The following is a 23,648-nucleotide window of genomic DNA, read 5'->3' as shown; positions in this document are numbered from 1 at the left end:
AAATTAAAGCTAATCGTTCAAATTTTGAGATACTTTTTACAGAATTGAGTTATCATTTTCGGTTTAAAAGTTATTTTAGGATAAAGCCAGAAAATTCATTTTTATGGAAATCAAAAAAAATTTCAAACACCCACAACTTCCAAACTAATTGACCGATTGGGCTCATCTTCGAACTTAATCAAGGTAATCGTCCAATAAATAAGTGTATAAAATTTCATTAAGATCTGTTAAGAATTGCGGGTGCTATCGTGATGACAAGGCGCGTTATATTGTATATATATATATATATATATATATATATATATATATATATATATATATATATATATATATATATATATATATATATATATATATACATATATATATATATATATATATATATATACACTTATCCAAAAAATTAAAGGAACAAGAAAATTTTATAAATTTTTTAGTGATTTATGGAAGCTGTATTTTCGTGAAAAATGATCGTATCGAAAAAACAAAAAAAGAAAATTGAAGCTTGAAATCTCTAGTTTGAAGATCTTTCAGCAAAATAGTTTTACGAGTCACGGTTTTTGCGGAATCATAAGGAAAAGGTCGAGACAAAATTTTTCTAAATTTTTTGGTTTTGTTTTTAAGGTCTACGGGGCCGGGAAAAATTTTTTCAAAAAAACGAATTCATGACTCGCTTAGGAAATTTATTCAGCTACAATTTGCCTTTTTTGTTTCTCTGTACGTCAATTTGCTACTGAGATATCAGCCTTTAAATGAAAAAGGATCCTTTTGTCTTTGATTATTGATATCTCAGCAAATAATGGCCGCACAGTAATTCAAAGGGCAGTTTAAGAAACTTGATTAAATTTCCTACAAGCTCCATTTTTGATTTTTGAAAAAAAAAATTTTTTTTCATCCTTGATATTCATTTGAAAAACCCTTAAAAAATGGCGATTTTCTGGTTTTTTAGTCGACTCATCGCTACTCTGCGCATATTGATAAAAAAAATAATGTTGCCAGATAATTTTACAGCTTAATGTACCCTCAAAAACCCTGGAAATTTTTAGATTGATCCATTGAACCGTTTGTCCTGTCCGATTGCTCAAAGTTTCACCAAACTATTAAAGGAACAAGTTTTGTGTAATCGTTATCGAAATTAAAAAATCAATTTTTTTCGGATTTTCTTTCATTTTTGCGTTAGTTATTCAGTAAATGTAAGGTAAAAGAGAAAAAAAAAAAATTGTCCGAAAATTGACTCCGCGACACTCAAGACTTTAGGAGTCCATTGGAATTCCACATCGGATACCATAGTTTATACCGTCAAGCCTATTGTGCTGGGAAGCCTCACAAAAAGAACAATTTTTTCAGAAGTCGCAAAAATTTCCGATCCCCTGGGTCTTCTCAATTCGGTCATTGTAAATGCAAAATTGCTTATCCAAGAATTATGGAAGTTGCAGCTAGATTGGGATGAAAGACTACCTGCAGCGTTGGATACTCAATGGCAAGACTTTGTTAGTCAACTACCTGCGCTGAACGAGGTCTCATTCGATCGAAAGGTTGTTACGGGTGCTCAAAGAATAGAACTTACCGAAGGAGTTTAAAAATTCTACCTTGTGGAAGAAGGGTCCCGGCTGGCTATCAGATGGAGAAGAGAGATGGCCTATACAACTGTGGTCTATACCTGAAAAGGTACCTGAGGTCCGGCAACCCAAATGTCTTCTGTCAACACCGATTGATTTGAGTTTATTTGAAAAATACTCGTCCCTATGCTAGCTTACTCGTATGGTTGCTTGATTACTTCGTTTCTCATCCTTTGCTAATTTGATAGAGAGAAGTAAGAATAAATTTCTGACAGTCGAAGAATTGCGAGCTGCAACCCAGAGAATTATTTTATTGACGCAGCGAGTAATATTCAAGGAGGAATTCAAACAATTGAGAAGGAGCGAGTCGGTATCGGGTAAAAGTTCTCTCGCTTCGCTAAGTCCCATACTCTCGGAAGATTGTCTTATAAGAGTGGGTGGCAGATTGCACAACTCGGCATATAATTATTCGAAAAAACATCCTATTATTTTGCCGAAGTCACTACATGTTACCAAGCTCATAATACAACAAGAGCATGTATATAATTTACATGCAGGGGTACAAACTACACTATACGCAGTAAGACAGATCTATTGGTTGATAGACGGCCGAAACCAGGTCCGTCAGGTAGTCCGCGCGTGCGTTGTGTGTGCACGCGCGAGACCTATCATAGTAAAATATCCTATGGGTCGCTTACCCAAGGCACGTATTGACGAATGCCGACCTTTTACCAATATGGGAGTGGATTACTGTGGTCCCTTTCAGGTAAAAGAAAATAACTATAGAAATAGAGGGACTGTAAAGGTTTACGGGTCTATCTTTGTCTGTTTCGTTACTAAAGCCGTGCATCTGGAAGTCGTTTGGGACTTAACAGCTGAAGCATTTCTCGCCGCTCTGAAAAGATTCATATCAAGGAGAGGACGATGCGCCAATATTTTCTCCGACAACGGTACGAACTTCGTTGGGGCGAACAATGAGTTAAAGGAGTTATATGAATTTTTAAAATCTGATGCGCACGCCAATAAAGTTCATGACTTTCTTGCAAATAAAAATATACAGTGGCATTTTAATCCTCCTTTGTCTCCACATTTTGGTGGTCTTTGGGAAGCTGCTGTCAAATCTTTCAAGCATCATTTAAGAAGGGTGATCGGTGTTTCCGTTTTTACGTTTGAGCAATTTTATACTTTAGTCATTGAGATCGAGATTATACTTAATTCACGACCCTTAACTCCTCTTTCGGCTGATCCTAATGATCCTTCTGTATTAACTCCTGCCCATTTCCTCATTGGCGATACTTTATCGAGTTTGCCGGAGTATGACTTTTCAGATACACCAGTCAACAGGCTATCGTCGTGGCAACATATTCAGAAAGTCAAACAAGATTTTTGGGAGCGCTGGCGTAAAGAATACGTCAGTGAGTTGAACGTACGCCACAAATGGCGTGACGGAGACCATGACATCAGTCCGGGTAAGATTGTTATAATACAAGATGACAATCTACCTTATATGCAATGGAGGTTGGGACGTGTCATCGAAGCCAGTCCGGGTGAAGATGGTATCATCCGAGTCGTACGATTGAAAACATCCACAGGAGAAATCACCAGGAATGTCAAGAGGCTTGCACCACTTCCTGTTGAGACTGCAGATCATAAAAATTGCCAAAAATCGGCATAGAGACTTATAGTGGCTTTATAATTTATTCTTTATCCAAGGTTTTATTTTATATTAGTGGTGTTAGTTGATCGCTAGTCTCTCAACCCGGGGAGTATGTTTGAGACTACAATTTTATTTTAGATTTTAATGTGTTTTAAATTTTTGTTCAATATGTATTTTAAAACTCTTGCACGTTATTGTTACTTCAAGGCCTCGACCTTTTTTTTTATCCTTGCTTCGTTCTTGCTTCATCCTTCCAAAACGTTTTAATACGCATTTTTTATTACTTTAATCCCTATATTTTTGAAATAACAAATTTCTTCGAGTGCTTTATGGCCCTCCATAAATGCACTTAAAGATAGAAGGTCCTCGGACATCTGGTAAAGAATTACTAACTTAAAAATATTCATACTTTCTTCGCCTCTTACCTCTTAGCACCCATCCGTTTCACCTTTGACCGTACCATTTTTTCTAAACTTTGCAATTACCTTATACCTCCACTAGTGCCTACCTACTACTCCACGTCATGAGGTTTTTCACCAATCATAAGCCGATTTTTTCTCCCAACGAAAAAAGCCCTTTTTCCGAACTTGAAGTAACTTAACAAAATTGCTTGAGAGAGTCAGTAGAGAATTACCACTCGAGAGAGCTGGTCACGTATTTTTGTTCATACACCTAATTTATTCGTATACCTACATTTGATTCTACACCTTTGTTCATACACCTATCTTATTCTCATACCTACCAACTATATTGTTTGTAATCATAATTGTTCAATTCAAAATTCATATTATACCGATCAATTAATTTGTAAAAAACAGTGTAAAGTTATATAGTGCGAAGTCAGTTTTGAATAGATATCCAACCACATATTTAATCTGAATCATATTACAATAATTATTTCATATGCCAACTATCTATTTTTTAGTAATATAAAAGATAGGAAAAATTGTTTAACGCAATTTACATTGATCAAAATATAATATCTTACTCAGAAATAAATGAATCGATGTCGTTGATCTGTATCGAATGAACTGAATCTTTGAAACATTATCTTATTGATTTTTCAAAAAAATTCTCCATACTTATCTTTCATAAAACTCCGGAAAGATTTTCATTTCATGAATTTAAATAATTCAGGAATATGTGTAAGCAAAATACTTTATTATAAAACTACAGATGATTTCATACTTTATACTCCATAGCAGACAGTGAGATTGAATAAAAGTATGACAAAATCTGTTTCAATTAATGTTATTACAGCAAAATCTCAGTAATGTGACTCTTCGTAGTGTTACTCTTTCCCTGACTTTGAAAAAAAGCTTAGTGGTGGGCAATTCAAATCTCCCTACGTGCACCTGTATCATTATACACGACTAAATCCTACCTTGAAAATGTGTCCCATTTCATTCCCCTCCATTACGCATTTCGCTGTACAGTCCAGCGTAAATAAGACACAAACATTGGTATTGTGAGAGTGACAGGATTTGTTAGCATTAAAATATGGTCCTGGTCAGGAGTGTTAGAATTATAGAGATTTTACTGTATTAGTATTTTAATTTTTCTGCCGTCTTTATCTATGTTACATTAATTCTAGAATATTCGTTTCGACATTCAACTACTTGTATTTATTTACTTAAAGTTAGTTTCCCCTTAGATATTCATTATTTATTCTTTCAGCATCATCAAAGTTCACATCCATACCCAAAGGCTTCAGTGATTCTTTGATTGACTTGAGAGTTTTTGCCATATCACTGGCTATCGATTTCATGAAGTCAGGATCGTCATTCGTCACCTTAGGAACTTCGGTTGTTGTCGTTGTGTAGTCGTTATTGTTGGTAGCCTGTTTATTCGGAGAATACTTCCTAAAGTATTCATCTAACTCAGCAGCCATCCTATCACTATGTTCCTTCATTCTTTTAAATTCATCAGTAGACTCATAAGGAGGTTCAGTTGTATAGTCAATTGAACCTGATGAGTAGTGATCATCATTGTCGTGGTGTCTGTGATGGTTGAAATTTCCACGCCCAGAGTATCCAAAAGATCCAGAATCTCCATCAGATCCAGAGTACCCAGATGATCCATAATGAGAGATTCCAGATCCAGATAAATCTGATCCTCCATATGAATCTGATCCTCCTAATGAATGTGACGATCCGAATGAATCTGATCCTCCTGATGAATGTGAAGATCCAGAGTATCCAGATGATCCTGAAGAACCAAAATTATTTAATAATCCATTGTATTGAATTATAATCACGAAAAAAAAAACTATGAAAATGATAATCATTACCTAATGAACTGGATGACCCTGAATCGGATGATCCCGAGTGTGATGAACCGGAAGAACTGTGACCACCACCATGGCCATGACCACCACCATGGCCGTGACCACCACTATGGCCGTGACCTCCACCACGCCCTTTTCCCTCAGAAATTTCAGCTGAAATCACATTAGTAATCAGAAAAGTTCATGATAGTAGAAATCAACAAAGCATAAGTATTTTCCCATCAAAACCATTCCGTTTTGTACAACTCAATTACGAAGCCAAGACCTTAGTAGCATTGTTTTAAACAAGTTACTTAACGAATGTCCTTTAGCATTTTTTTGCAGACGATTTAAATAAGACTTATAGGAGGTGTATTTCGTAAGTTAACTTACTGCAGATCTCATCTAACATTGCTTAAAATTTTTCAAAAAGACTTACAAGACAGAAAATTGTAGGAACAGTCTGCAGTAGCTCTTAACCTACAAACGTACAATAAAATAATATTAGGTCAGAGTTGCTGCAGGATTGCATAAGATATCGGGTTTCGTTTTTTCAGAGTCACTTCATGCTCGAACGCTGTACTTGCAGCAAACCCAGTGGTCTTCATCTCAATTTAAAGTGCTATAAATGAATAATATTATGATTCGATGAAATTATATCGAACGTTAAGTAGGTGCCACTGAATTTACCATACTAATACACTGTAAAAAATGATTTCTGGCGTCAAACTAGATTCGGTTGGATCACGTACTCTGCGCGTTTGGATACAGCTAATCGCGTCAAGCGATTAAGTCTACTGCCCTTTACGTGTGACAGTATATTTTGTTCCAACTAAGAATTTCTTGAGAGAATGTACCGAGTCGTTTGAACTAGTGATTAATATAGTTTACGGGCTTGTATCCACCTGGTTATTTAGATAATCAGCGTGGTTGTTCTCACCCGCGCAGTGGCGCTGATTGGCTTCCTCAACTCAGAACCCACATTTACGATAGAAGCACAATGGCATATCAAGTGGTAACTGTTGTGGTTGAGTAATAGTCCCAAAACTCACGAAGAGGGTGGCACGTACTTGGACTGGCCCCCTCTAGAAGACACCAAAACCCCTTTTGGGACAAACATGTGATCTGAAGCTTTCTTATTTACTGCCCAAAGAGTCCCGCTTTGCAAAACGAAGTTGCCGCTTTCCACCTCCGTCGAGAGAAAAATAGCATACACTCCTCGGGAAGTAAATAAGAAAGCCTCAAATCACATGTTTGTTGACCTCGGATTCGCCTCGGCCAACAATTACATGTGATCTGAGACATTTCTTACTTTCCTTCCCGAGGCGTGTTTATACTATTCTTAATTCGTTCGACAACGAATTCTCTTGAACGAATGAACCGATTTTTATGGGTGAGCTGGGATTCAATTTGGCTATTAAAGTTTTAGAGTTTAGTAGATGTTGGAATCAATCTATTGAGCACATTAAAAGTTTTACAAGAAAAACATTTTTTCTCGCATCCAGGCGAAAAGCGTCAACTTTCGTCCCGCTGTGCAGAAGTTGCCGCTTCCCGCCTCGATCAAGGAGAAAAATAGTATACACGCCTTGGGAAGTAAATAAGAAAGCCTCAGATCACATGTAATTGTTGGCCGAGGCGAAGCCAAGGTCATCAAACATGTGATCTGAGGCTTTCTTATTTATTTCCCTAGGTGTGTAATATATTATTTAAAAAATTTTATTTTCGGAATATTTGCGAACGCACCGTACCGATCAAGCTCAATTTTCCAAAGCTTGTAGGAATTAAAAAGTCGCGCCGAATGCCACCTTGAAAATCATAATCAGTACATCCATTCTGAAGTTACAGAATGTTTATATATACGTGCGTGCATACGAACACACACACACACACACACATACATACACTCTGAGATCATCTTGAAATTAGTCAGAAGAGCTTCTTAGAACCTCAAAACGTTAAGATCTATTGAAAATTCAATTTTCGAGAATCGGACCGAAACTAATAACTTCCCATTGTTTTTAATTTTCAATTTCCTGAGTGCGAAGTTAAAAAGATTTTTTTTAATTTTTCGTTGACGAAATCTCTTGAGCGAATTACCGGATTGAGACACTTTTAGCAGTAACAGAAAGCTGTTATCAAGTTCAAGAGATGATTAGATTTTGAAATTGATCAATTTGACAGTTTTCAAAAAAGTAAAACAAAGAAAAAAAAAAATTTTCGTAACTAACAAATATTTTCGAGTCTACTTATCGAATGATCTGAAGTTTTCAGGAAAGTTGATGGCCAACAAGCTCTTTCGATTGCTGCCTTAATCTTCCAAATCGATTCATTAGTTAAAAAGTTAAAAGCCGTTCACACACATACACACGCACACACACACACACATACATACATACACACAAACATACATACATACATACTTACATACACACAGACACTCGAACATCATTCTGAAAATAGTCAGACTAGCTTATTAGGACCTTAAAACGCCAACATCTGATGAAAACTCGATTTTCGAAAACCAGGATGAAAACGATAACTTCCCGAATTTTTTGAAAATCATTGATTTTCTTAGCGGAAAGCTAGAAAATTAAAATTGTCAAATACTTTTACAAATACAAATTATTACAAGTAATAATTATCATTGAATTATATCTCATCTCATAGAAACATATACATAAAAATGGGTTTCCCGACGCAAGGGAAATTTTATATTATGAAATCGAAACAAACGTTACCTTCGATCTAGAAAAAATTTATTCATGCAACAAATTGTTTTTGTTTAAGAAAATTTTTTCTCACCCCTAGAAAATTTGTGTTTGTAATTCACAATGCAAAAAGTTGCTAAGGGCAAGTGAAAATTTTTTTATGGCGAGTAAAATTTATTTTGCGCCAAAAAATTATTTTTTTCTGTCTATTCAACAAATTACAATTAAAAATCGAAAAAGTAAATTATAAAAAAATGTCATTAGATAATTTCATCGTCACAGAAGGTCAATGTTGCTTATAGCAATATCAGTACTTGCGTCATTTCCTCGCGGTATTGCAATATGATAACCTTCTGAACTTAATATAAGCTTGGAATTTATACAAAGTTATGTTCAAACATACATTTTATGTAGATCGATCGTTACTATCGCGACTAACTGCAGTCGAATAAGGTTATCAAAACTAACAGATAAGGAAAGTATTTATTTCGTCAATCAAATACTGTATAAATTGATAACAATTTAAAAAAAATTACTTTTAAGATGTTCTCTCAATTATATTCAATTTTCGCACCACCTAAATAATCCATAAAAAACGGACAAAAACAATATGAAAAGTTTGTGGAATGTCGCATTGGGCATTGAAATCGGTCGATTGATTCAAATGATATTGATGAAGAAGATTAATCAAATAACGATTAATCTAATTTTCTGAATTATTATTGGTTTTTAATTTTTCCCATATGAAAAAACGATGCATGGTAAAAAAATACATTTAAAGTACCAGAAAATATGGCCTATTTAACTATATTTTTGATTATATGAATTTCCATACGGGAGGGTGTTGCAAGAAGGCCCCCCAATGCCAGTTATTACTGTTTGTAGCTTTTAACCATCAAATCACTTTCCTTTTGTCCTATTTTGAACGAATTCATGGACATTTCGCCGAAACTGAAAAAACATTTTTTTTTTCTGGAGCAAGAAGGCTCCTCTCCAAAAAATAATTAAAACATATTTTTTTTTGTTTGTGCTTTTAAATTGTTTTCAACGTTCAGAATGGATTTCTTTCACTTGACAATTATTTTTGCTTTTATATCAATCGAAAAAAAAAATTTGAAGGTGTAATAAAGCGGTCCCCCACTCTTACTAAATGAAAAGTTGATTGTAATGATTTTTTTACAACTATTGCAATACAATTTAATTTGAATTCAAAATTGCCGCCAAAATAGAGCAGAAAACACCGGAATTCAGCAAGAAGAAAACAAAGTAACACATCAGAATAATTGTTCAAAAGTTAAAATTGATGATTGTGACTGTCTTTATTGCAATGTATTTTTTTCGGAATCTAAGAAATGGCAAATGCAATGTAAAAATTGTAAGAAATGGTTTAATAACTGGTTTAACTCCTGTGGATGTATAGATGAATATTATTCTCATGAGTATATTTGTGAATACTGTCAAAGTTAATCGAATTGAAATATTTATCAATTAAAAAAAAAGTTATTATTTTCGAATAATTTTAGTGACCGAATTTGCCCCAGGCATAAAGAATCAGAAGAAAAATGGAAAAGTATGTCAAATTTTTTATATTTTGACCGTAAAATTGCCCCAGGCATTGTGTGTAGGGCTAAAAATGCGCAAATGTATCGGATTAATGGTAATGAGAAAAACAAAAAAAAATTATTTTGATAGAATTTTCAGGGGGGGGGGGGGCTTCTTGCCCCATCCCTATATTGAATTTATGTTTTTTTATCATACATCTAAATATATCACCTTACTAATTCTAAAAGGGCACATTTTCATTCGCTCTTTTGGCTTTAGAAAAACTTCCTAACGCCTAAACAGCGTATGATTCTTTTTTCATTGCCAATTGTGCGACAGACATATTTTAAAGCTCAAATATAAAATCAATAATTCGAAAGCCAGAAAAAACGCGTGACATTTATTGCATGCCCTTTTGGCTTTCAACAATTTTTTTGCAATTTTGAGCTTTAAAATAAGTCTCCAAAATGACTTTTGAAGAAGAAAACCGTCATGCACCCTTTGGGCTCTAAGAAACTTCGAAAGCCCAAAGGGCTTATAAAAATGTGTCTTTTTGGAAATAGTAACGCAAAATATGGGTTAAATTTCAACAACAATAACAATCATATAATTCTATGAAATTTTACAAATTTTTATAAAACTTTAGAAAATCTTATAAAATTTTACCAGGCCATTTTCAGTATAAAATTTTATAAAACCATTTTTTCCCGGGTATTGACAATCATATAAAAATTAAAGTTTAAGCTCGAATAACTTTTGAACGAATAGATTTCGCGAAAAATCATAAGATACCTTTTTTGAAGAGCGTTGAGTTCTCTATAAATCATACATGTCTTATTATTTTAGAATTAGTTGTCCCGAAGTTACAGAATTCTAAGGAACGAAAGAAATTTTTCCCATGTTATTTTCAAAAGAAACTTTGGTTGGAATGCGGACTATCTTAGAGTTAATATTAAGAGCTCAAATTTTCAGGGAATTTTTTTTATTTATTCGGAACCATTTGAGTCCCTGGGAGCAAAGAAATTCAAAAACATCTCTGCTAAGGGCCACCCTATTATATAGGGGAGGGCCGCGCAAAACGGAGACCTTAAGGAAATACTAAGTTTTCGAGGACTCAAATACGCTAAATCGATTTTTTCTGATAGTAATCAAAGTATATAGATAGTTTTCAGTTGCCGTTGAAAAAAATAAAATTTTTAGATTTTCGAGAAAAATGGGATATCCCCTAAAAAAGGTGAAAAAAATAAAAATGTATGGATTTTATATGAATTTGATCAAATTAAATTTTTTTGTAAGTAATTTATATGAAGAAATATGATATATCACTTGATTATTTTATATAGAGAAAGAAAACGAAAATTTTCAATAGTTTTTACCACAAAACAAAAGTCGTTAACATTTTCCGACTGACACTCGATATTTGAAATAGTCTAACAAAAAAAATTCAAAACTACGCTTAATATATTCACAAAAGTGATTTTGGAATGTTTAAAAAGCATTCAGAAAAGAATTATTATTTTTATAAAATTTTGTGGGTACTCCGATTTGCCCAGCCCTCCCCTATATGTATATGTATATATCTCTCACTTTGCTCGACCGGATAACTAACTTGGTCTTGATAAGAATGCGCCCATAGCCCTAAACTCACTTCAAACCGTCAGAATCCCTACCATTGCGCATATGTATCAAAAATAACTATTTTTTTCATAGGGGTTCGTAGACCTAGGCAACAAGTTGTCTTGCCGACAACTTTTCGCAGGCTCGAAAATGTATTCATGATATTGTTCGTAACCACAATACAAAAAAATTTACGAGCCTCCAAAGTTCGAAAAAAATTAATTTTTTTTTACGTACAATGATTGTTTTTACTTTATCGTTATTTAATTGGTGGTCTTTTTTTTTAATTTTAATTTGCAATCTTTCACAGAAAAACTATTTTTCCGCAAGACATTATTGTTTTAGCATGCTCATAAAGTGGAAGAAAAATAAAATTAACGAGCTTTTAAGGTATAAAATAATTTAAAACCGTGACGATTAACTTTTTTTTATCTGTGTCAATCAGTCAATAAAATATGTTTTTTTATAAAAGATTGCTAATTAAATTTAGAAAACGAAAAATACCACCAACCAATTAACAATAATGTAAAAACAATAATTATACATAAAAAAAAAATTAATTTTTTTCGAACTTTGGAGGCTCTTAACTAAATTTGTATTGTAGTTACGAGCATGGCTATTAGTGAAATTCTTGTAGCGAATGAGTTTTTCCTATGACGGTATGAGAGTCAAAATCGGAAAAAAAAAAATTTTCTTTGATTTTTCTTCGAAAAACTAAAATATAATTTTTTTATGCGTATTTTGAATGGGAAAATGAACTTGTAAACCGCCAGCTCAATTTTCGAGCTATATAGTTTGACATTGAACTGATTTTTTAGGAGGATTATTTTTAGGTCCTAAGGAAACTTCTGAGACTATGAGACCTAAAGAAAAAAAATCTTTTTCTCCCCTCCGGGCGAAAAGCGTCAACTTTTCTCCCGCTGTGCGAAACGAAGTTTCCGCCTCCGTCGAGGAGAAAAATAGTATTAACACCTTGGGCAGTAAATAAGAAAGCCTCAGATCACATGTTTGTTGACCTCAGCTTCGCCTCGGCCAATAATTACATGAGATCTGAGACAATTCTTACTTTACTGCCGAAGTGTAAAATATACTATTTTTTTTGACACACCCTATTATATATATACAAATGGTGACATCTACTTTGTCTGTATTATTTATGGTTTAACTATATATATTCATAAATCAGTTCATCTTTATCTACACTGTAGTGCAGAAATAGAGATTATTCTTTATGACATTTTTCGGACAATTATGGATAAAAAATTAAAAAAAAAACTGTGCTTTTTTCATTACAAACCTACATAAATTATGGAGTATAATAATTTGGTAGTGTCAGCATGATTATTACTATTCAATTTTTATTAAACTAAAGATTCTGAGAGTATATAGTTCGTTTTGGAATTATTTATCCGGACATGAAGTTTATTTTTATAAACAATTTAGTAGTATTATTGTCATAGAATGAATGATTCTAAAAGAATAACTTTTTTTTTTTTTTTTTTTTTTTTTTTTTTTTTGTAATTATACTTTTATATTGAAAGAAATTCTCCATTAGTGACCCATTTATTTTACGATTGTTGTTTTGTAATTTATACTAACACAACTTGTATAATTCACTCTATAGTATCTGATTTTTTCTTTCTCGTAGTAGTATAAATTATAAAATAAAAATTACGATAGTCTATTGTAAAAATTATTATTTAAAACTTATAGTCCAGCGTTATAATACTATATAATGAAAATACCGATAGTTAAATCGTAAAAAAAACGTGAATGTTTTTTCAATCATTTACCAGATTTTTATTGTATGTTATAATTTTTTGAGAAAATATTCGTTGAGAATCGCTTCTAATTACTGAAACCATTCCAATTTATTCAAATAAAATCTTTGTAACTCTCTGATTAGCAATAAATTGAAGTTCTAGTCTATAAACTCGAAAAAAAGTCGAGAATTTTATATTCTCTAATTTTAGTTCAATAAAGATTATTACTAATTGATCAATTTTGAAAATTTGATCACTTACTTGAGATGATTAATAGAACCATGAATCCAATAAAAAATTTATAATCCATTTTCAAAAATTCAAATGTAATAATTATTCCAATGAATTAATAATTTAACTAGCGAACGTGATGTCTGAAAGATAGGATAGAACTAAAACTAGAATGATCATTACAAGTATATTTATGAAGTTATCATATGAATCATAGTGAACGGGAGTATTATTATTTCTAAGAGTTTCTTCGAATTACAAGAAGGTCATTATCACTCATTGAGGTATCAGTAGTTCGATTCATTTACGCATATTTCGCAATGATAAAAACTTTTCGGGCTACGACGGTCTAGGTTAATTAATAAATTGATCAGATCCGTGACTCATTACTCAATTAAATCTGGTGTTCGAGAAATTAAATTTAAAACTATTATCATTATAACGAACTACTAACTTAGCCATGGGACTAAGAAATTATGATATTTCATTGAAAAAAGTTGAAACTTTTTCAAAATAAGGGGCATTTCACACCAAATCACCAATTTTTTGACTTGATCCTCTTCGATTCCGTTCATTTTTTGGTATATTTTAGTACGTATCTAAAGTAACTTGCACACCAATTTTCAGCCTTAGATTCCAAACTGGTCTTAAATAATCGATTTTTTTCAATTTATGAAAGAAAAATTTCTAATTTACGATAAAACAGTTGTGAACATCGATATCGAAAGAAAGTTGAGTATGAATTTGTTCGTCTTTAAATGAATTCTCAGAAAAAAAAAAACAGGAGAGAAATATTCGAAATTACTTTAGCTTAATTAATGAGGTTCAAACATTTTAATCAACTTTTTCGAAAGATCTAAAACCTTTGATTTTAAAGAAAAAAATTTCAGAATTTTTAATCTATGCTACGAAATTTTCAAGCCACAATTTCAGTTGTGCCCATTTTTAACTTCCCGCTATGAAAATTGAAAATTTTCATAAATTCGGGAAGTTATTGGTTTCGGTCCGGTTTGCGAAAACCGAATTTCTATCAGACTTTGATGTTTTGAGGTTCTAGGAAGCTATCCTGACTAATTTCACGATGATGTCCGGGTGCATGTATGTGTGTACGTACGTACGTATGTATGTAAATATTCATAACTCTTGAACGGATAACCCGATTTTGATCTTTGAAATGTCATTCAATGCGGCTTGTTAATATCTTGAAGCTGTAAGAATTTGAGCTTAATCGGCAGGGTGCGGTCGGGGATATTTCGAAAATAAAATTTTTTCAAAAATGTTTTATTTGGATAACTTTTAATTTTCTCGATGGATCGATTCCAAAATCTAATCAGCTCTAGAACTTTATAAGCCGCGTCGAATGCTACCAAAAAAATCAAATCATTTGTTCAAGAGAAATCGTTGTTGAAAGAATTCAAAAAAAATTTTTTTTTTGTTTTTTTTAAATTTCTCAAAAACGACTGGATAAATCAATTTCAAAATTCGATAAAATTTAGAACTTGATAAAACACGTCGATTGCCACCTCAACCGTCTTAATCGGTGAATTCGTTTACGAGATATCGTAGGAAAAAAAAAATGCCAAAAAATGGTTTTTTTGAAAACAATGGCATACAAAAGTATTTTCGAGCTCGCAGAGCACGAAAATGTATTCACAATAATGTGAACGCGATCACAAACGTGAGTCAGCGCAGTGGATAGCATCAAAGACTTTGAACCGGAAGGATGCAGGTTCGAGCCCAGCAGTCACCGGAATTCTTCCATTAATTGAATTCATGTAAACTTCCTCTAAGTAATGTTCCTAATACATTACTTAGATCTCTTGGGTATTTCGCAATTGGGGCATAGCTCGGACTGCCCAAGAAGGGCCGAATAGGTCTCTACATTACCTCCTTATGTGCGGTCCCTATAGGGCGACCCCATCAGAACCCAATAGGCCTCACATAAAAATTTCTAGTTGGGTAGCTGCAGTGATGTCGAATGAGACTCCTTCTAATAAATGAGCGCTTGATTATTAATATTTAGAGGTCTCTCATTAGGATTTCTGTTCCTCATTTAAATACCATGAGAAAAATTTTTTGAAGCTTTGAAATTTTATAACTCGTTACTCGATCAATGGATAAGATGGTCAGACCAAATTTTTCTAAAATTATTGACGCTTACAAAAGAGTTTATTCAAATTTCTAGTAAATTCAAATTTTGTTTGACTTTCTTCGCAAAATTTTGAAGCTTATCAGAAAATACCAAAAGATTTTTTTTGTAAATTATTTCATTTTCTATTAAATTAATTAAATATATAATTTTCATACTTTATCATCTACCGGTTACAGGTTTCATATATTAATTGATTTGATAAAAAAGTTTTTAGCTTCTTAAAAAAGAAATTACGTTTTTTTCGAAAATACTTCTTTCTAATTTCAATATATTTATAAATTGTATAAAAATTATTCAATCATTTAAAGTTTTCATGTTGAGTTTCAAAAGTATTCAAATAAAAATGAAACATTTACTCAACTTTTTTTTATTCCATGCACGTATAAGTATTTATTTAATAAATTTATCAGCGAAATTGTAAGCGTAGGGTATAAATAAGGAGTAAGTAAAGACCGAAGATTTGCTTTTCCGATTGAACTTAAACCACAGACACGATCGTGAGGGAGGAGATGACTTTCAACGCACGACTGATCAAAGGGGGTTGTAAAAAGAACGAGAGTTCTCTGCCCTTGTATACACGTTAATCGTTAAAGCATACTCTTTTTATAAATTTTCTTACGATTCAATTTAAATTCATCCAACCGCATAACTTTAACTGCTAAATCTGATAATCAATCAATTTAATTTATGTATTTATTTAGGGAACGCTAATGCTTAACGAGTTTAAAAAATATGATGTTTTGTTTTAAATTCCCGCTAAGAAATTCGAAAATTTTCAAAAGGAGGGAAGTTATTAGTTTCGATCAGATTTTCGAAAATGGAATTTCTAACAGATCTTGATATTTTAAGGCTGTAGGGAGTTATTCTGACTAATTTCAAGATCCCCGGGTCGAAAAATTTGATCTGATTTTAGTCTAACTGGGCTGTATTTGGACTACATGGTCTGTTATTGAACTTCGATAAAAATTGTAATCTGTTTTTGATCTACCCGGACTGAAAAATTTGACCTGATTTTAGTCTGATTGGACTATTTGATCTGATTTTGATCTTTTATGAAAATTTTAAGCTGATTTCGACCTGCTTCTTTGAAAAACAAACGCATTACGAGCAGACTAAATTAGATTAATTCGTGAACTTAAAAAAATTTTAGTTCTGAAAATTTACAAGGACAAAACTAGATTAAATCATGGACTTATAAAATTTTAATTTATGGGCAATATTTATGAAAAAATATTAAGTTAAAGAATTGATTATGTTTTATTTACTATTTATTTACTATCTTTTGTTTAAAAATGTCGGCAGTTAATGAAAATTTGACAGCTTAATCTTTTAGTTGTCTTCATTGAATATTTATATCATTGAATAAAAGTGATAAAACAACTCTTAAAATGTCAAGAATTTTCTCTTATTTACTGGATAAAATTGAAAATATTTTGGCATAAGAAAACATCAAAATTTTTGTGCTACGGAGAAAAATGTTGGCTCGAAATCTACCAATATTTATTATGCTGTCGACCAAACTTGAAACAGAAAGTAAAGTATCCAAAAAATTACTATACTCTTATAAAAAATTATTATGCTGCATAAAAATTATTATAATGTATGTAAGTAATTGATATTGAAGCTCATCGATAAGTTTCTCGCGCGTAATAAGTAATGTGATACAGTATAATCATTTTTTGTAAGAGCACGATAATTTTTTGGATGCTTTACTCCCTGTTTCAAGTTTAGTCGACAGCATTGTAAAAATTGGTGGGTTTTGAGCCAACATTTTCTCTGTGTGATATCTTATTATGGAAGCGCATTAGCATGTTTTAAATACCAAGAAAATTAAAATAAATTACTAAATCTAGATTATTATTATTATTATTATTATTATTATTATTATTATTTATATTTATAAAAAGTCCTGCATTTTTCCTTAAAAACAATTGAACACAGACTAAATATCATAGAAAATAAAGTCTGTTTTTGTCCTTAAAAACAATTGAACACAGACCAATAATTATAATAAAAAAGTCTGTTTTTAGTCTAAACGCCATTTAAAACAGACTAAATATCATACGAAAATAAGTCTGATATTAGCCTGGATAAGGAATAGTACGGGCAAAAACAGATTAAATTCTTATATAAAATAAATACGATTTATAAACTTGAATTAAAGGAAAAATATTTGAATTGATAATTTATTTTAAAACAGATCTAATTTTTCGACCCGGGTCATGTCCGAGTATATGTCTGTGTGTATGTACGTGCTTACGTATGCATGTAAATATTCTGTGACTTTTCGCTCATATCTTTAAAACGACTGCACTAATCATTTCTAAAATTTAATTAGCTGGAAAATTTAATAATACGCACTGATTGCTACATCGAACATCAAAACCCTTCAATCAGTATAGAAGATATCGACGACGAAAAGTTGAAAAAATCAAATTCTATGTCATTTTCCCCGGATAAATCATACTGCAATTTACTGTAATGTGTTTGAGTTTTAAAAAAGTGGTGGTGAAAAGTATTTTCAAGTTCAAAAGGCGAATTACCGTATTTCAAATCCACCAGGGTAAGCAAAAATTAAAAATTTTAATCCTTGATTTTTTCTAAAAGAAGCATATGATTATTTCTTGTGTGGTCTATGAATCATCTATAAATGACTTTTAGTCGAAAAATATAGCATTTTCGGTTTTAAAACTGTTTAAAAATGACTAAAACGCGATCTTTCTTAAGAAAGTGACATTTGAGTGCAAATAACTAAAGAGTATTGCCGAATTTAAAAAACTTGTTAGAAGATAGGGTCAAAATGATCCCCCTCCAAAAAAAAAAGGAACTATATCCTGAGTTATTTTCTCTCGTTCTACTTTTTTTCAGTCCTTTCCTATGCATTTGGTCTCAATATGCCACGCCTATTGAAAATTTACAATCCCAAAATTTAGGGCAAATAAACCCCCTCTTCTGCCCCAAATTTTTAAGATTTGACTTTTTTTACCTGTGTTACTTTTTCAAGTCTTCTGTCATACATTCGTAATCAATATGCTCCAAAAATAGAAAAATAGTTTGGGGCTAAATGCGCACTTTAATAAATCTACTAAAATTTGGTTATCATTTTATTTCATCTTAAAAGCTAATTAATAAACTTCTAGAAAATTGATTTTTCGCGCTTAATTATTTTCATGTTGTTAAATGATCTATGTTTGAGCGCTGATTACATTTCGGAACGCATGCGTACTGATAGAATTCTAGCATACATACGTATCAGCTGTTTAGTCTAATTTTATCACTCGTTGACAGCGTTTGGTAAGCATCGATAAATTAACTACAAGTGGAACGTCATTTCATTTATTAAAAAAAAAAGTGACTAATTTTATACAGTACGCAACTAGAAGAAGAAAAGTGGTCATCAGACATGGGGTGAAGTAGCTATGGCCAAAAAATAGCAAAGAAGTTATTAATGGAGCGATGGTCGAACAGCTGTTGTCAGAGCATATAACAGCCCTCAATGAACATTACAACGTCAAATAAAAATCGAAAAAATCCTTCCATCGAATGATTGATCAGTACTGAAACAACTACTGATGATGGTGATACTAACGCTAATAATACTGATATTGAGACAGTTTCTAACATCGTTTGTGATACTGACCCTGTTACCGACACTGACTGTAACATTGATACCGAAATTGGTGATACTGTTGACGTTGACACTCATACTGTTAACGACACTGATGGACGAAAATTACAACAATTGATTCGAGAATGAGCTCTATCACAGTTATGGCAGAAACTATGCAGCAAGCAAATTCTGAAGCCGTGTCAAATCTGGTAGTTGAAACTGAAGATGAAGAAGATATCGCGCACTCTTCAAAACTAACAGCAGCTACGTATAAGTTACAATTTTACAAAAACTTTTCGATGACGATGACTTTTAAGACATATAAGCGACATGATACAAAAAATAAGTCAGAAAACTGACGGTTTCATGATTTTTCCCCGCATGGTTTTACCTTTAACTGAAAACAAAATTCAAACTCAGACACGAAAATCAAAACGCAACGGTACTGCCATTTTAACTAGTTCACCTTATTGGATGCACTTGCTGAGGAGACGAGAGAGCAAAAAAAGGAAAAGAGATGAGACTGCCATCAGGAATAAAACAGCAATAATAAAAAAGGGAAAGAAAAAAAGTAAATTGAAGCAATCGGTAGATGATACGGCTTGGATTTATTGCAGAAAACTGTACTCTGAATGAATGGAGTCATGAATTCAATGCGGCGAATAATACGTAAATTGGGCCCACGATTCATATGCTGGAGTTAAAAACAAAGTAGTTAAAAAATACTTCTGTGGGTATTGTAAATCAACGTGAGAAACAATTATATTTATATATTACACCGTAAAAAATCACTGGGGTAAGTCCAAGCGGTGTAGGTGTTGAAATTGGCGGTGTTAAATTTCCACACCGAAAGCGGTGTGAAAATAACGCCGCCGCCGATATAAATATTCTGTACCGGTGTTAAAATATTTTTCTCCTCGACGGGCGGAAAGCGTCAACTTTCATCCCGCTGTGCAAAACGAAGTTGCCGCTTTCCGCTTCCGTCGAGGAGAAAAATAGCATACACACCGAGGGAAGTAAATAAGAAAGCCTCAGATCACATGTTTGTTGACCTCGGCTTCGCCTCGGCCAACAATTACATGTGATCTGAGACATTTCTTACTTTACTTCCCTCGGTGTGTAATATACTATTACTTTGTGAATATTTTTACTTACTCGATCACTATACTTGTTAAAAAATAATATTCTTTACTAATTTTCATAAAGAACTGACATTTTTTGTGTTTTATAATCTTTAAAGTTAATACTGCAAGCAAACGCAGTTTACCCAGCTTTAACACCGGTATTACTCCGATTTTACACCGGTTACCCCGCTTTTACACCGATTTTACTCCGCTTTTACACCGGTTACCCTGATTTAACACCGGTATTTTTAACACCGGTGAATTACTCCTCCTACACCGGTGTAATTTTATTTTAACACCGGGCGGAGTTAAAATGAGTCCATTTTTAACATCGCTCTTTTTACAGTGTAGGAACAACAGTCTTTACAATAAATAATTTTATAATTTATTCTTTTTATACTCAAATTGTTTAAGTTATTTTTATTTTATATAAAATTTTATTATATTATTTAATCCTTTACGAATGATCGTATCGGATTATTTTAGCTATTAAACATTTTAGCCCCCCCCCCCATCCTCTATATTGAAAACTGTAAAAATTACGATTTCCTTCAAATGTATTTTTTGCTTTCCGGAATAAAATTTATTTTACTACAGAAAAATGAGACGTTTTATCTGAAATGAATACAAACTGTCTTTTACAGTTTCGTTTTCAAAGCGATGTATTTTTATTTAATAATGTAATAAATACTCAGATGTAAAATTATTAATTGTTCTCTTATTTCTGTGTTAATAAATAAATAAAATTGGTTATCTACTTTTTAACCGAAAAAAAATTATCAATGAAACTAAACGTAACTTTAATTTAAATCCTTAAATTACTTCGAAACCCTAATTCTCTGTTAAATCTATAATTCATTAACTTTAAATTAGAAAATTCTAGTGGTGGTAACAAAAGAATGAAATGAGCAAAACAGCAATATCCATTGTAATATTGGCCTGTTGGACAGTGGACAGGGTCAAATAGATCTCGTAGCAATTGGTTGAGTAAGGGAGAAAACGATCGTACGTAAACGATAGTGTATACCAAAGGCCAGTTAAACTGTTCGGAAACTCCGGAGCTATCCAATTAAGCGGGAGATCCTTAGGATCCGTTCCCGGTTCGTGATGGTCTATAGGGTCAAGGACCAAGTCTATATTGCTGACCACATATTTAACACTACATCAATTCAGACCTACGATCTAATCTACTTATTTACAAATATCCTCAATAACTGATAAGATTAATAACATTCTCAATTCAATCTAATTTAATAATGTTACCGGGAATTAATAATTTTTCAAACCCTTGTTTAATTAAATGATATCATGACTAAATCCTTGGCTCTTTACCCATATGAAAAAACCATATACTGTCGATAATATATAAAAAAATATATGGTAAATAACTGAACATATATGGCGGCAAAATTATTAATATATGATTTATCATATATAATAATTTATACGTTTAATATTATAATAATCCATATCATTTATAATATATGTGATTGTATACATATGATATTACATCTCAAATTATATTCTCGTTTTATATGTAAACTTATAATTTCAATATTATAATAGTTTCGATATTATTATACATAAATAATTTTAAAAATACACTCATACCAAAAATTAATGGAACAAAAGAATTTTAGAAATTTTTTAGTGATTTTTGCAAGACTGTAACTTCATGAAAATTAATCATATCGAGATTTTAAAAAAAGCATTTTATAGCTTGAAATCTCTAGTTTTATATTTGTGCAAATAAATAAAAACATATATCTATATAAATATATATTTACATACATTTAGATAAATATATGTGAACATATATTTATATAATTATATATTTACATGTATAAATATTATATGTGAGTCATATGATTAAATCATATATCTTATCATATAACTTAAAGTATAGTATAGAATGTTATAAGCAATATTTATAAGTTAGCATGTAAAAAAAATATATTACTAATATATATGTTGCAAATTATAAAATCATACAATATTTCGGCAAAATTTTGTATATGGCTCCATATATGACTTCTTATAATTCCATATAATTATCATATATTTTGAATTATACTGAAGCTCATATATTGCTTTTTCATACGGGTATGGACAGACGTAATTTTGTCCTTTGCGGATTGTGTTTTTCAAAGTGCAGATATAATTTATAACTCTATTTGACGCAAATACTGCTTCAGCGCTTTTTCTGTAGATAATTTAATTTCCCGCAAAGATATATTGGGTGGAATTTGAAAAAAAAAATTTTTCATAGTCTTATTAACAAAAAACTAAAATGAAAAATTTCCACGTGTATTTTAAATTGAAAAGGGGGGCTCCCTTTATAACAGCCCAATGTCAAAGACATCTGGTTGAAATTTGGTGAGCATTTTCTTTACAATATTAAGTACTTTCTGAACCCATGAGACGTTAAAAAAAAAATAATTTGTTTCGGGACACCCTAATATACATATGGGATATAACGTGCTTCGTGGCAACTATAATTATAAATGGATCGTAATAAAACTTAGCACACTTATCTTTTGGTCGAAATTCTTTCGTCGAGATCAAGTTTGAAGATGATTGTGCCCACATTTCTAAACTGATCTAAATACAACTTGGCTCACATCTTCTCAGTCCGACAGCTTGAAAAACTTTGAAAATGAACCAATCGTTCGATGAGTTTAGAAGACGAAGATGTTTATAGTTTTCCAAATTTAGGAATAAAATCATCTTATACTGATTTATCCATAAATAACTTTGAAACCAAAACTCATTGTGCATTATCATCCAAAATATCATAAAGTTTATCTCATTGGCTTCGATTTCTTCTCCTCAACTTGTTATTTGGATCATTTCTGTATACATTTCAATGGGAATCAGAGAAAATATTTGAAAAAATTTGTATTTTAATTGACTTTTATCGGAAAGCTTCAAAATTAATTAATAAATAGTGAGAAATCAACTTTTATTTCGGTTGCCGAATGGCTTTTTTCAAAATAAAAATAAAACTCTTAATTGATAAGTACAATGTTTTTATGAAGCGGATCGATACTCATCCGACATTAACGGCAAGTGGACATAGATTCCGCAATGTCCAGAGAACAGAAGCAACGATGAAACTAAGGGTAAGTTTCTCAGACCAATACCCACCCATTCTCCTTTCTTTCATCCTATTCTATCCTCCCTCCAAATACACTAGGGTAAATTGTTACGAGCGTTGCGTTCAATTAACGGTAGGCAACGACGTTTGGTCTTCGGTCAGTGGCAGTTAGAATTTTTCGTACTAGTTTAATGTCCTGGGTAAGCCTACTTACTACCTTGTAGCAGTTTCTTTTTATTACCAACCATACAGTCGTTTCCTGCTAATTGCGATCGAACTATTATTTCCGTTCATTAAAGTTACCGCAACAAAATAAAAACAA

At 32.0% G+C, this 23,648-nt stretch overlaps 1 protein-coding gene across 1 annotated transcript; it reads right to left on the bottom strand.

Moving 5' to 3' along the window:
• Positions 1-4,735: 4,735 nt before the first annotated feature.
• On the bottom strand, positions 4,736-13,530 carry LOC130677667 (keratin, type I cytoskeletal 9-like). Its single transcript, XM_057484497.1, has 3 exons — positions 13,374-13,530; positions 5,507-5,656; positions 4,736-5,424 (listed from the first exon to the last, which is right to left on the bottom strand). The coding sequence occupies exons 1-3, from the start codon at positions 13,420-13,422 to the stop codon at positions 4,856-4,858; spliced, it is 768 nt and encodes a 255-aa protein (XP_057340480.1). The 5' UTR covers positions 13,423-13,530; the 3' UTR covers positions 4,736-4,855.
• Positions 13,531-23,648: the final 10,118 nt, after the last annotated feature.

Source organism: Microplitis mediator, chromosome 11, assembly GCF_029852145.1.
Source record: "Microplitis mediator isolate UGA2020A chromosome 11, iyMicMedi2.1, whole genome shotgun sequence".
Taxonomy (NCBI): Eukaryota; Metazoa; Arthropoda; class Insecta; order Hymenoptera; family Braconidae; genus Microplitis; species Microplitis mediator.
The sequence above is the reverse complement of the archived record's forward strand: the minus strand, read 5'-3'. Positions and strand labels throughout refer to the sequence as shown.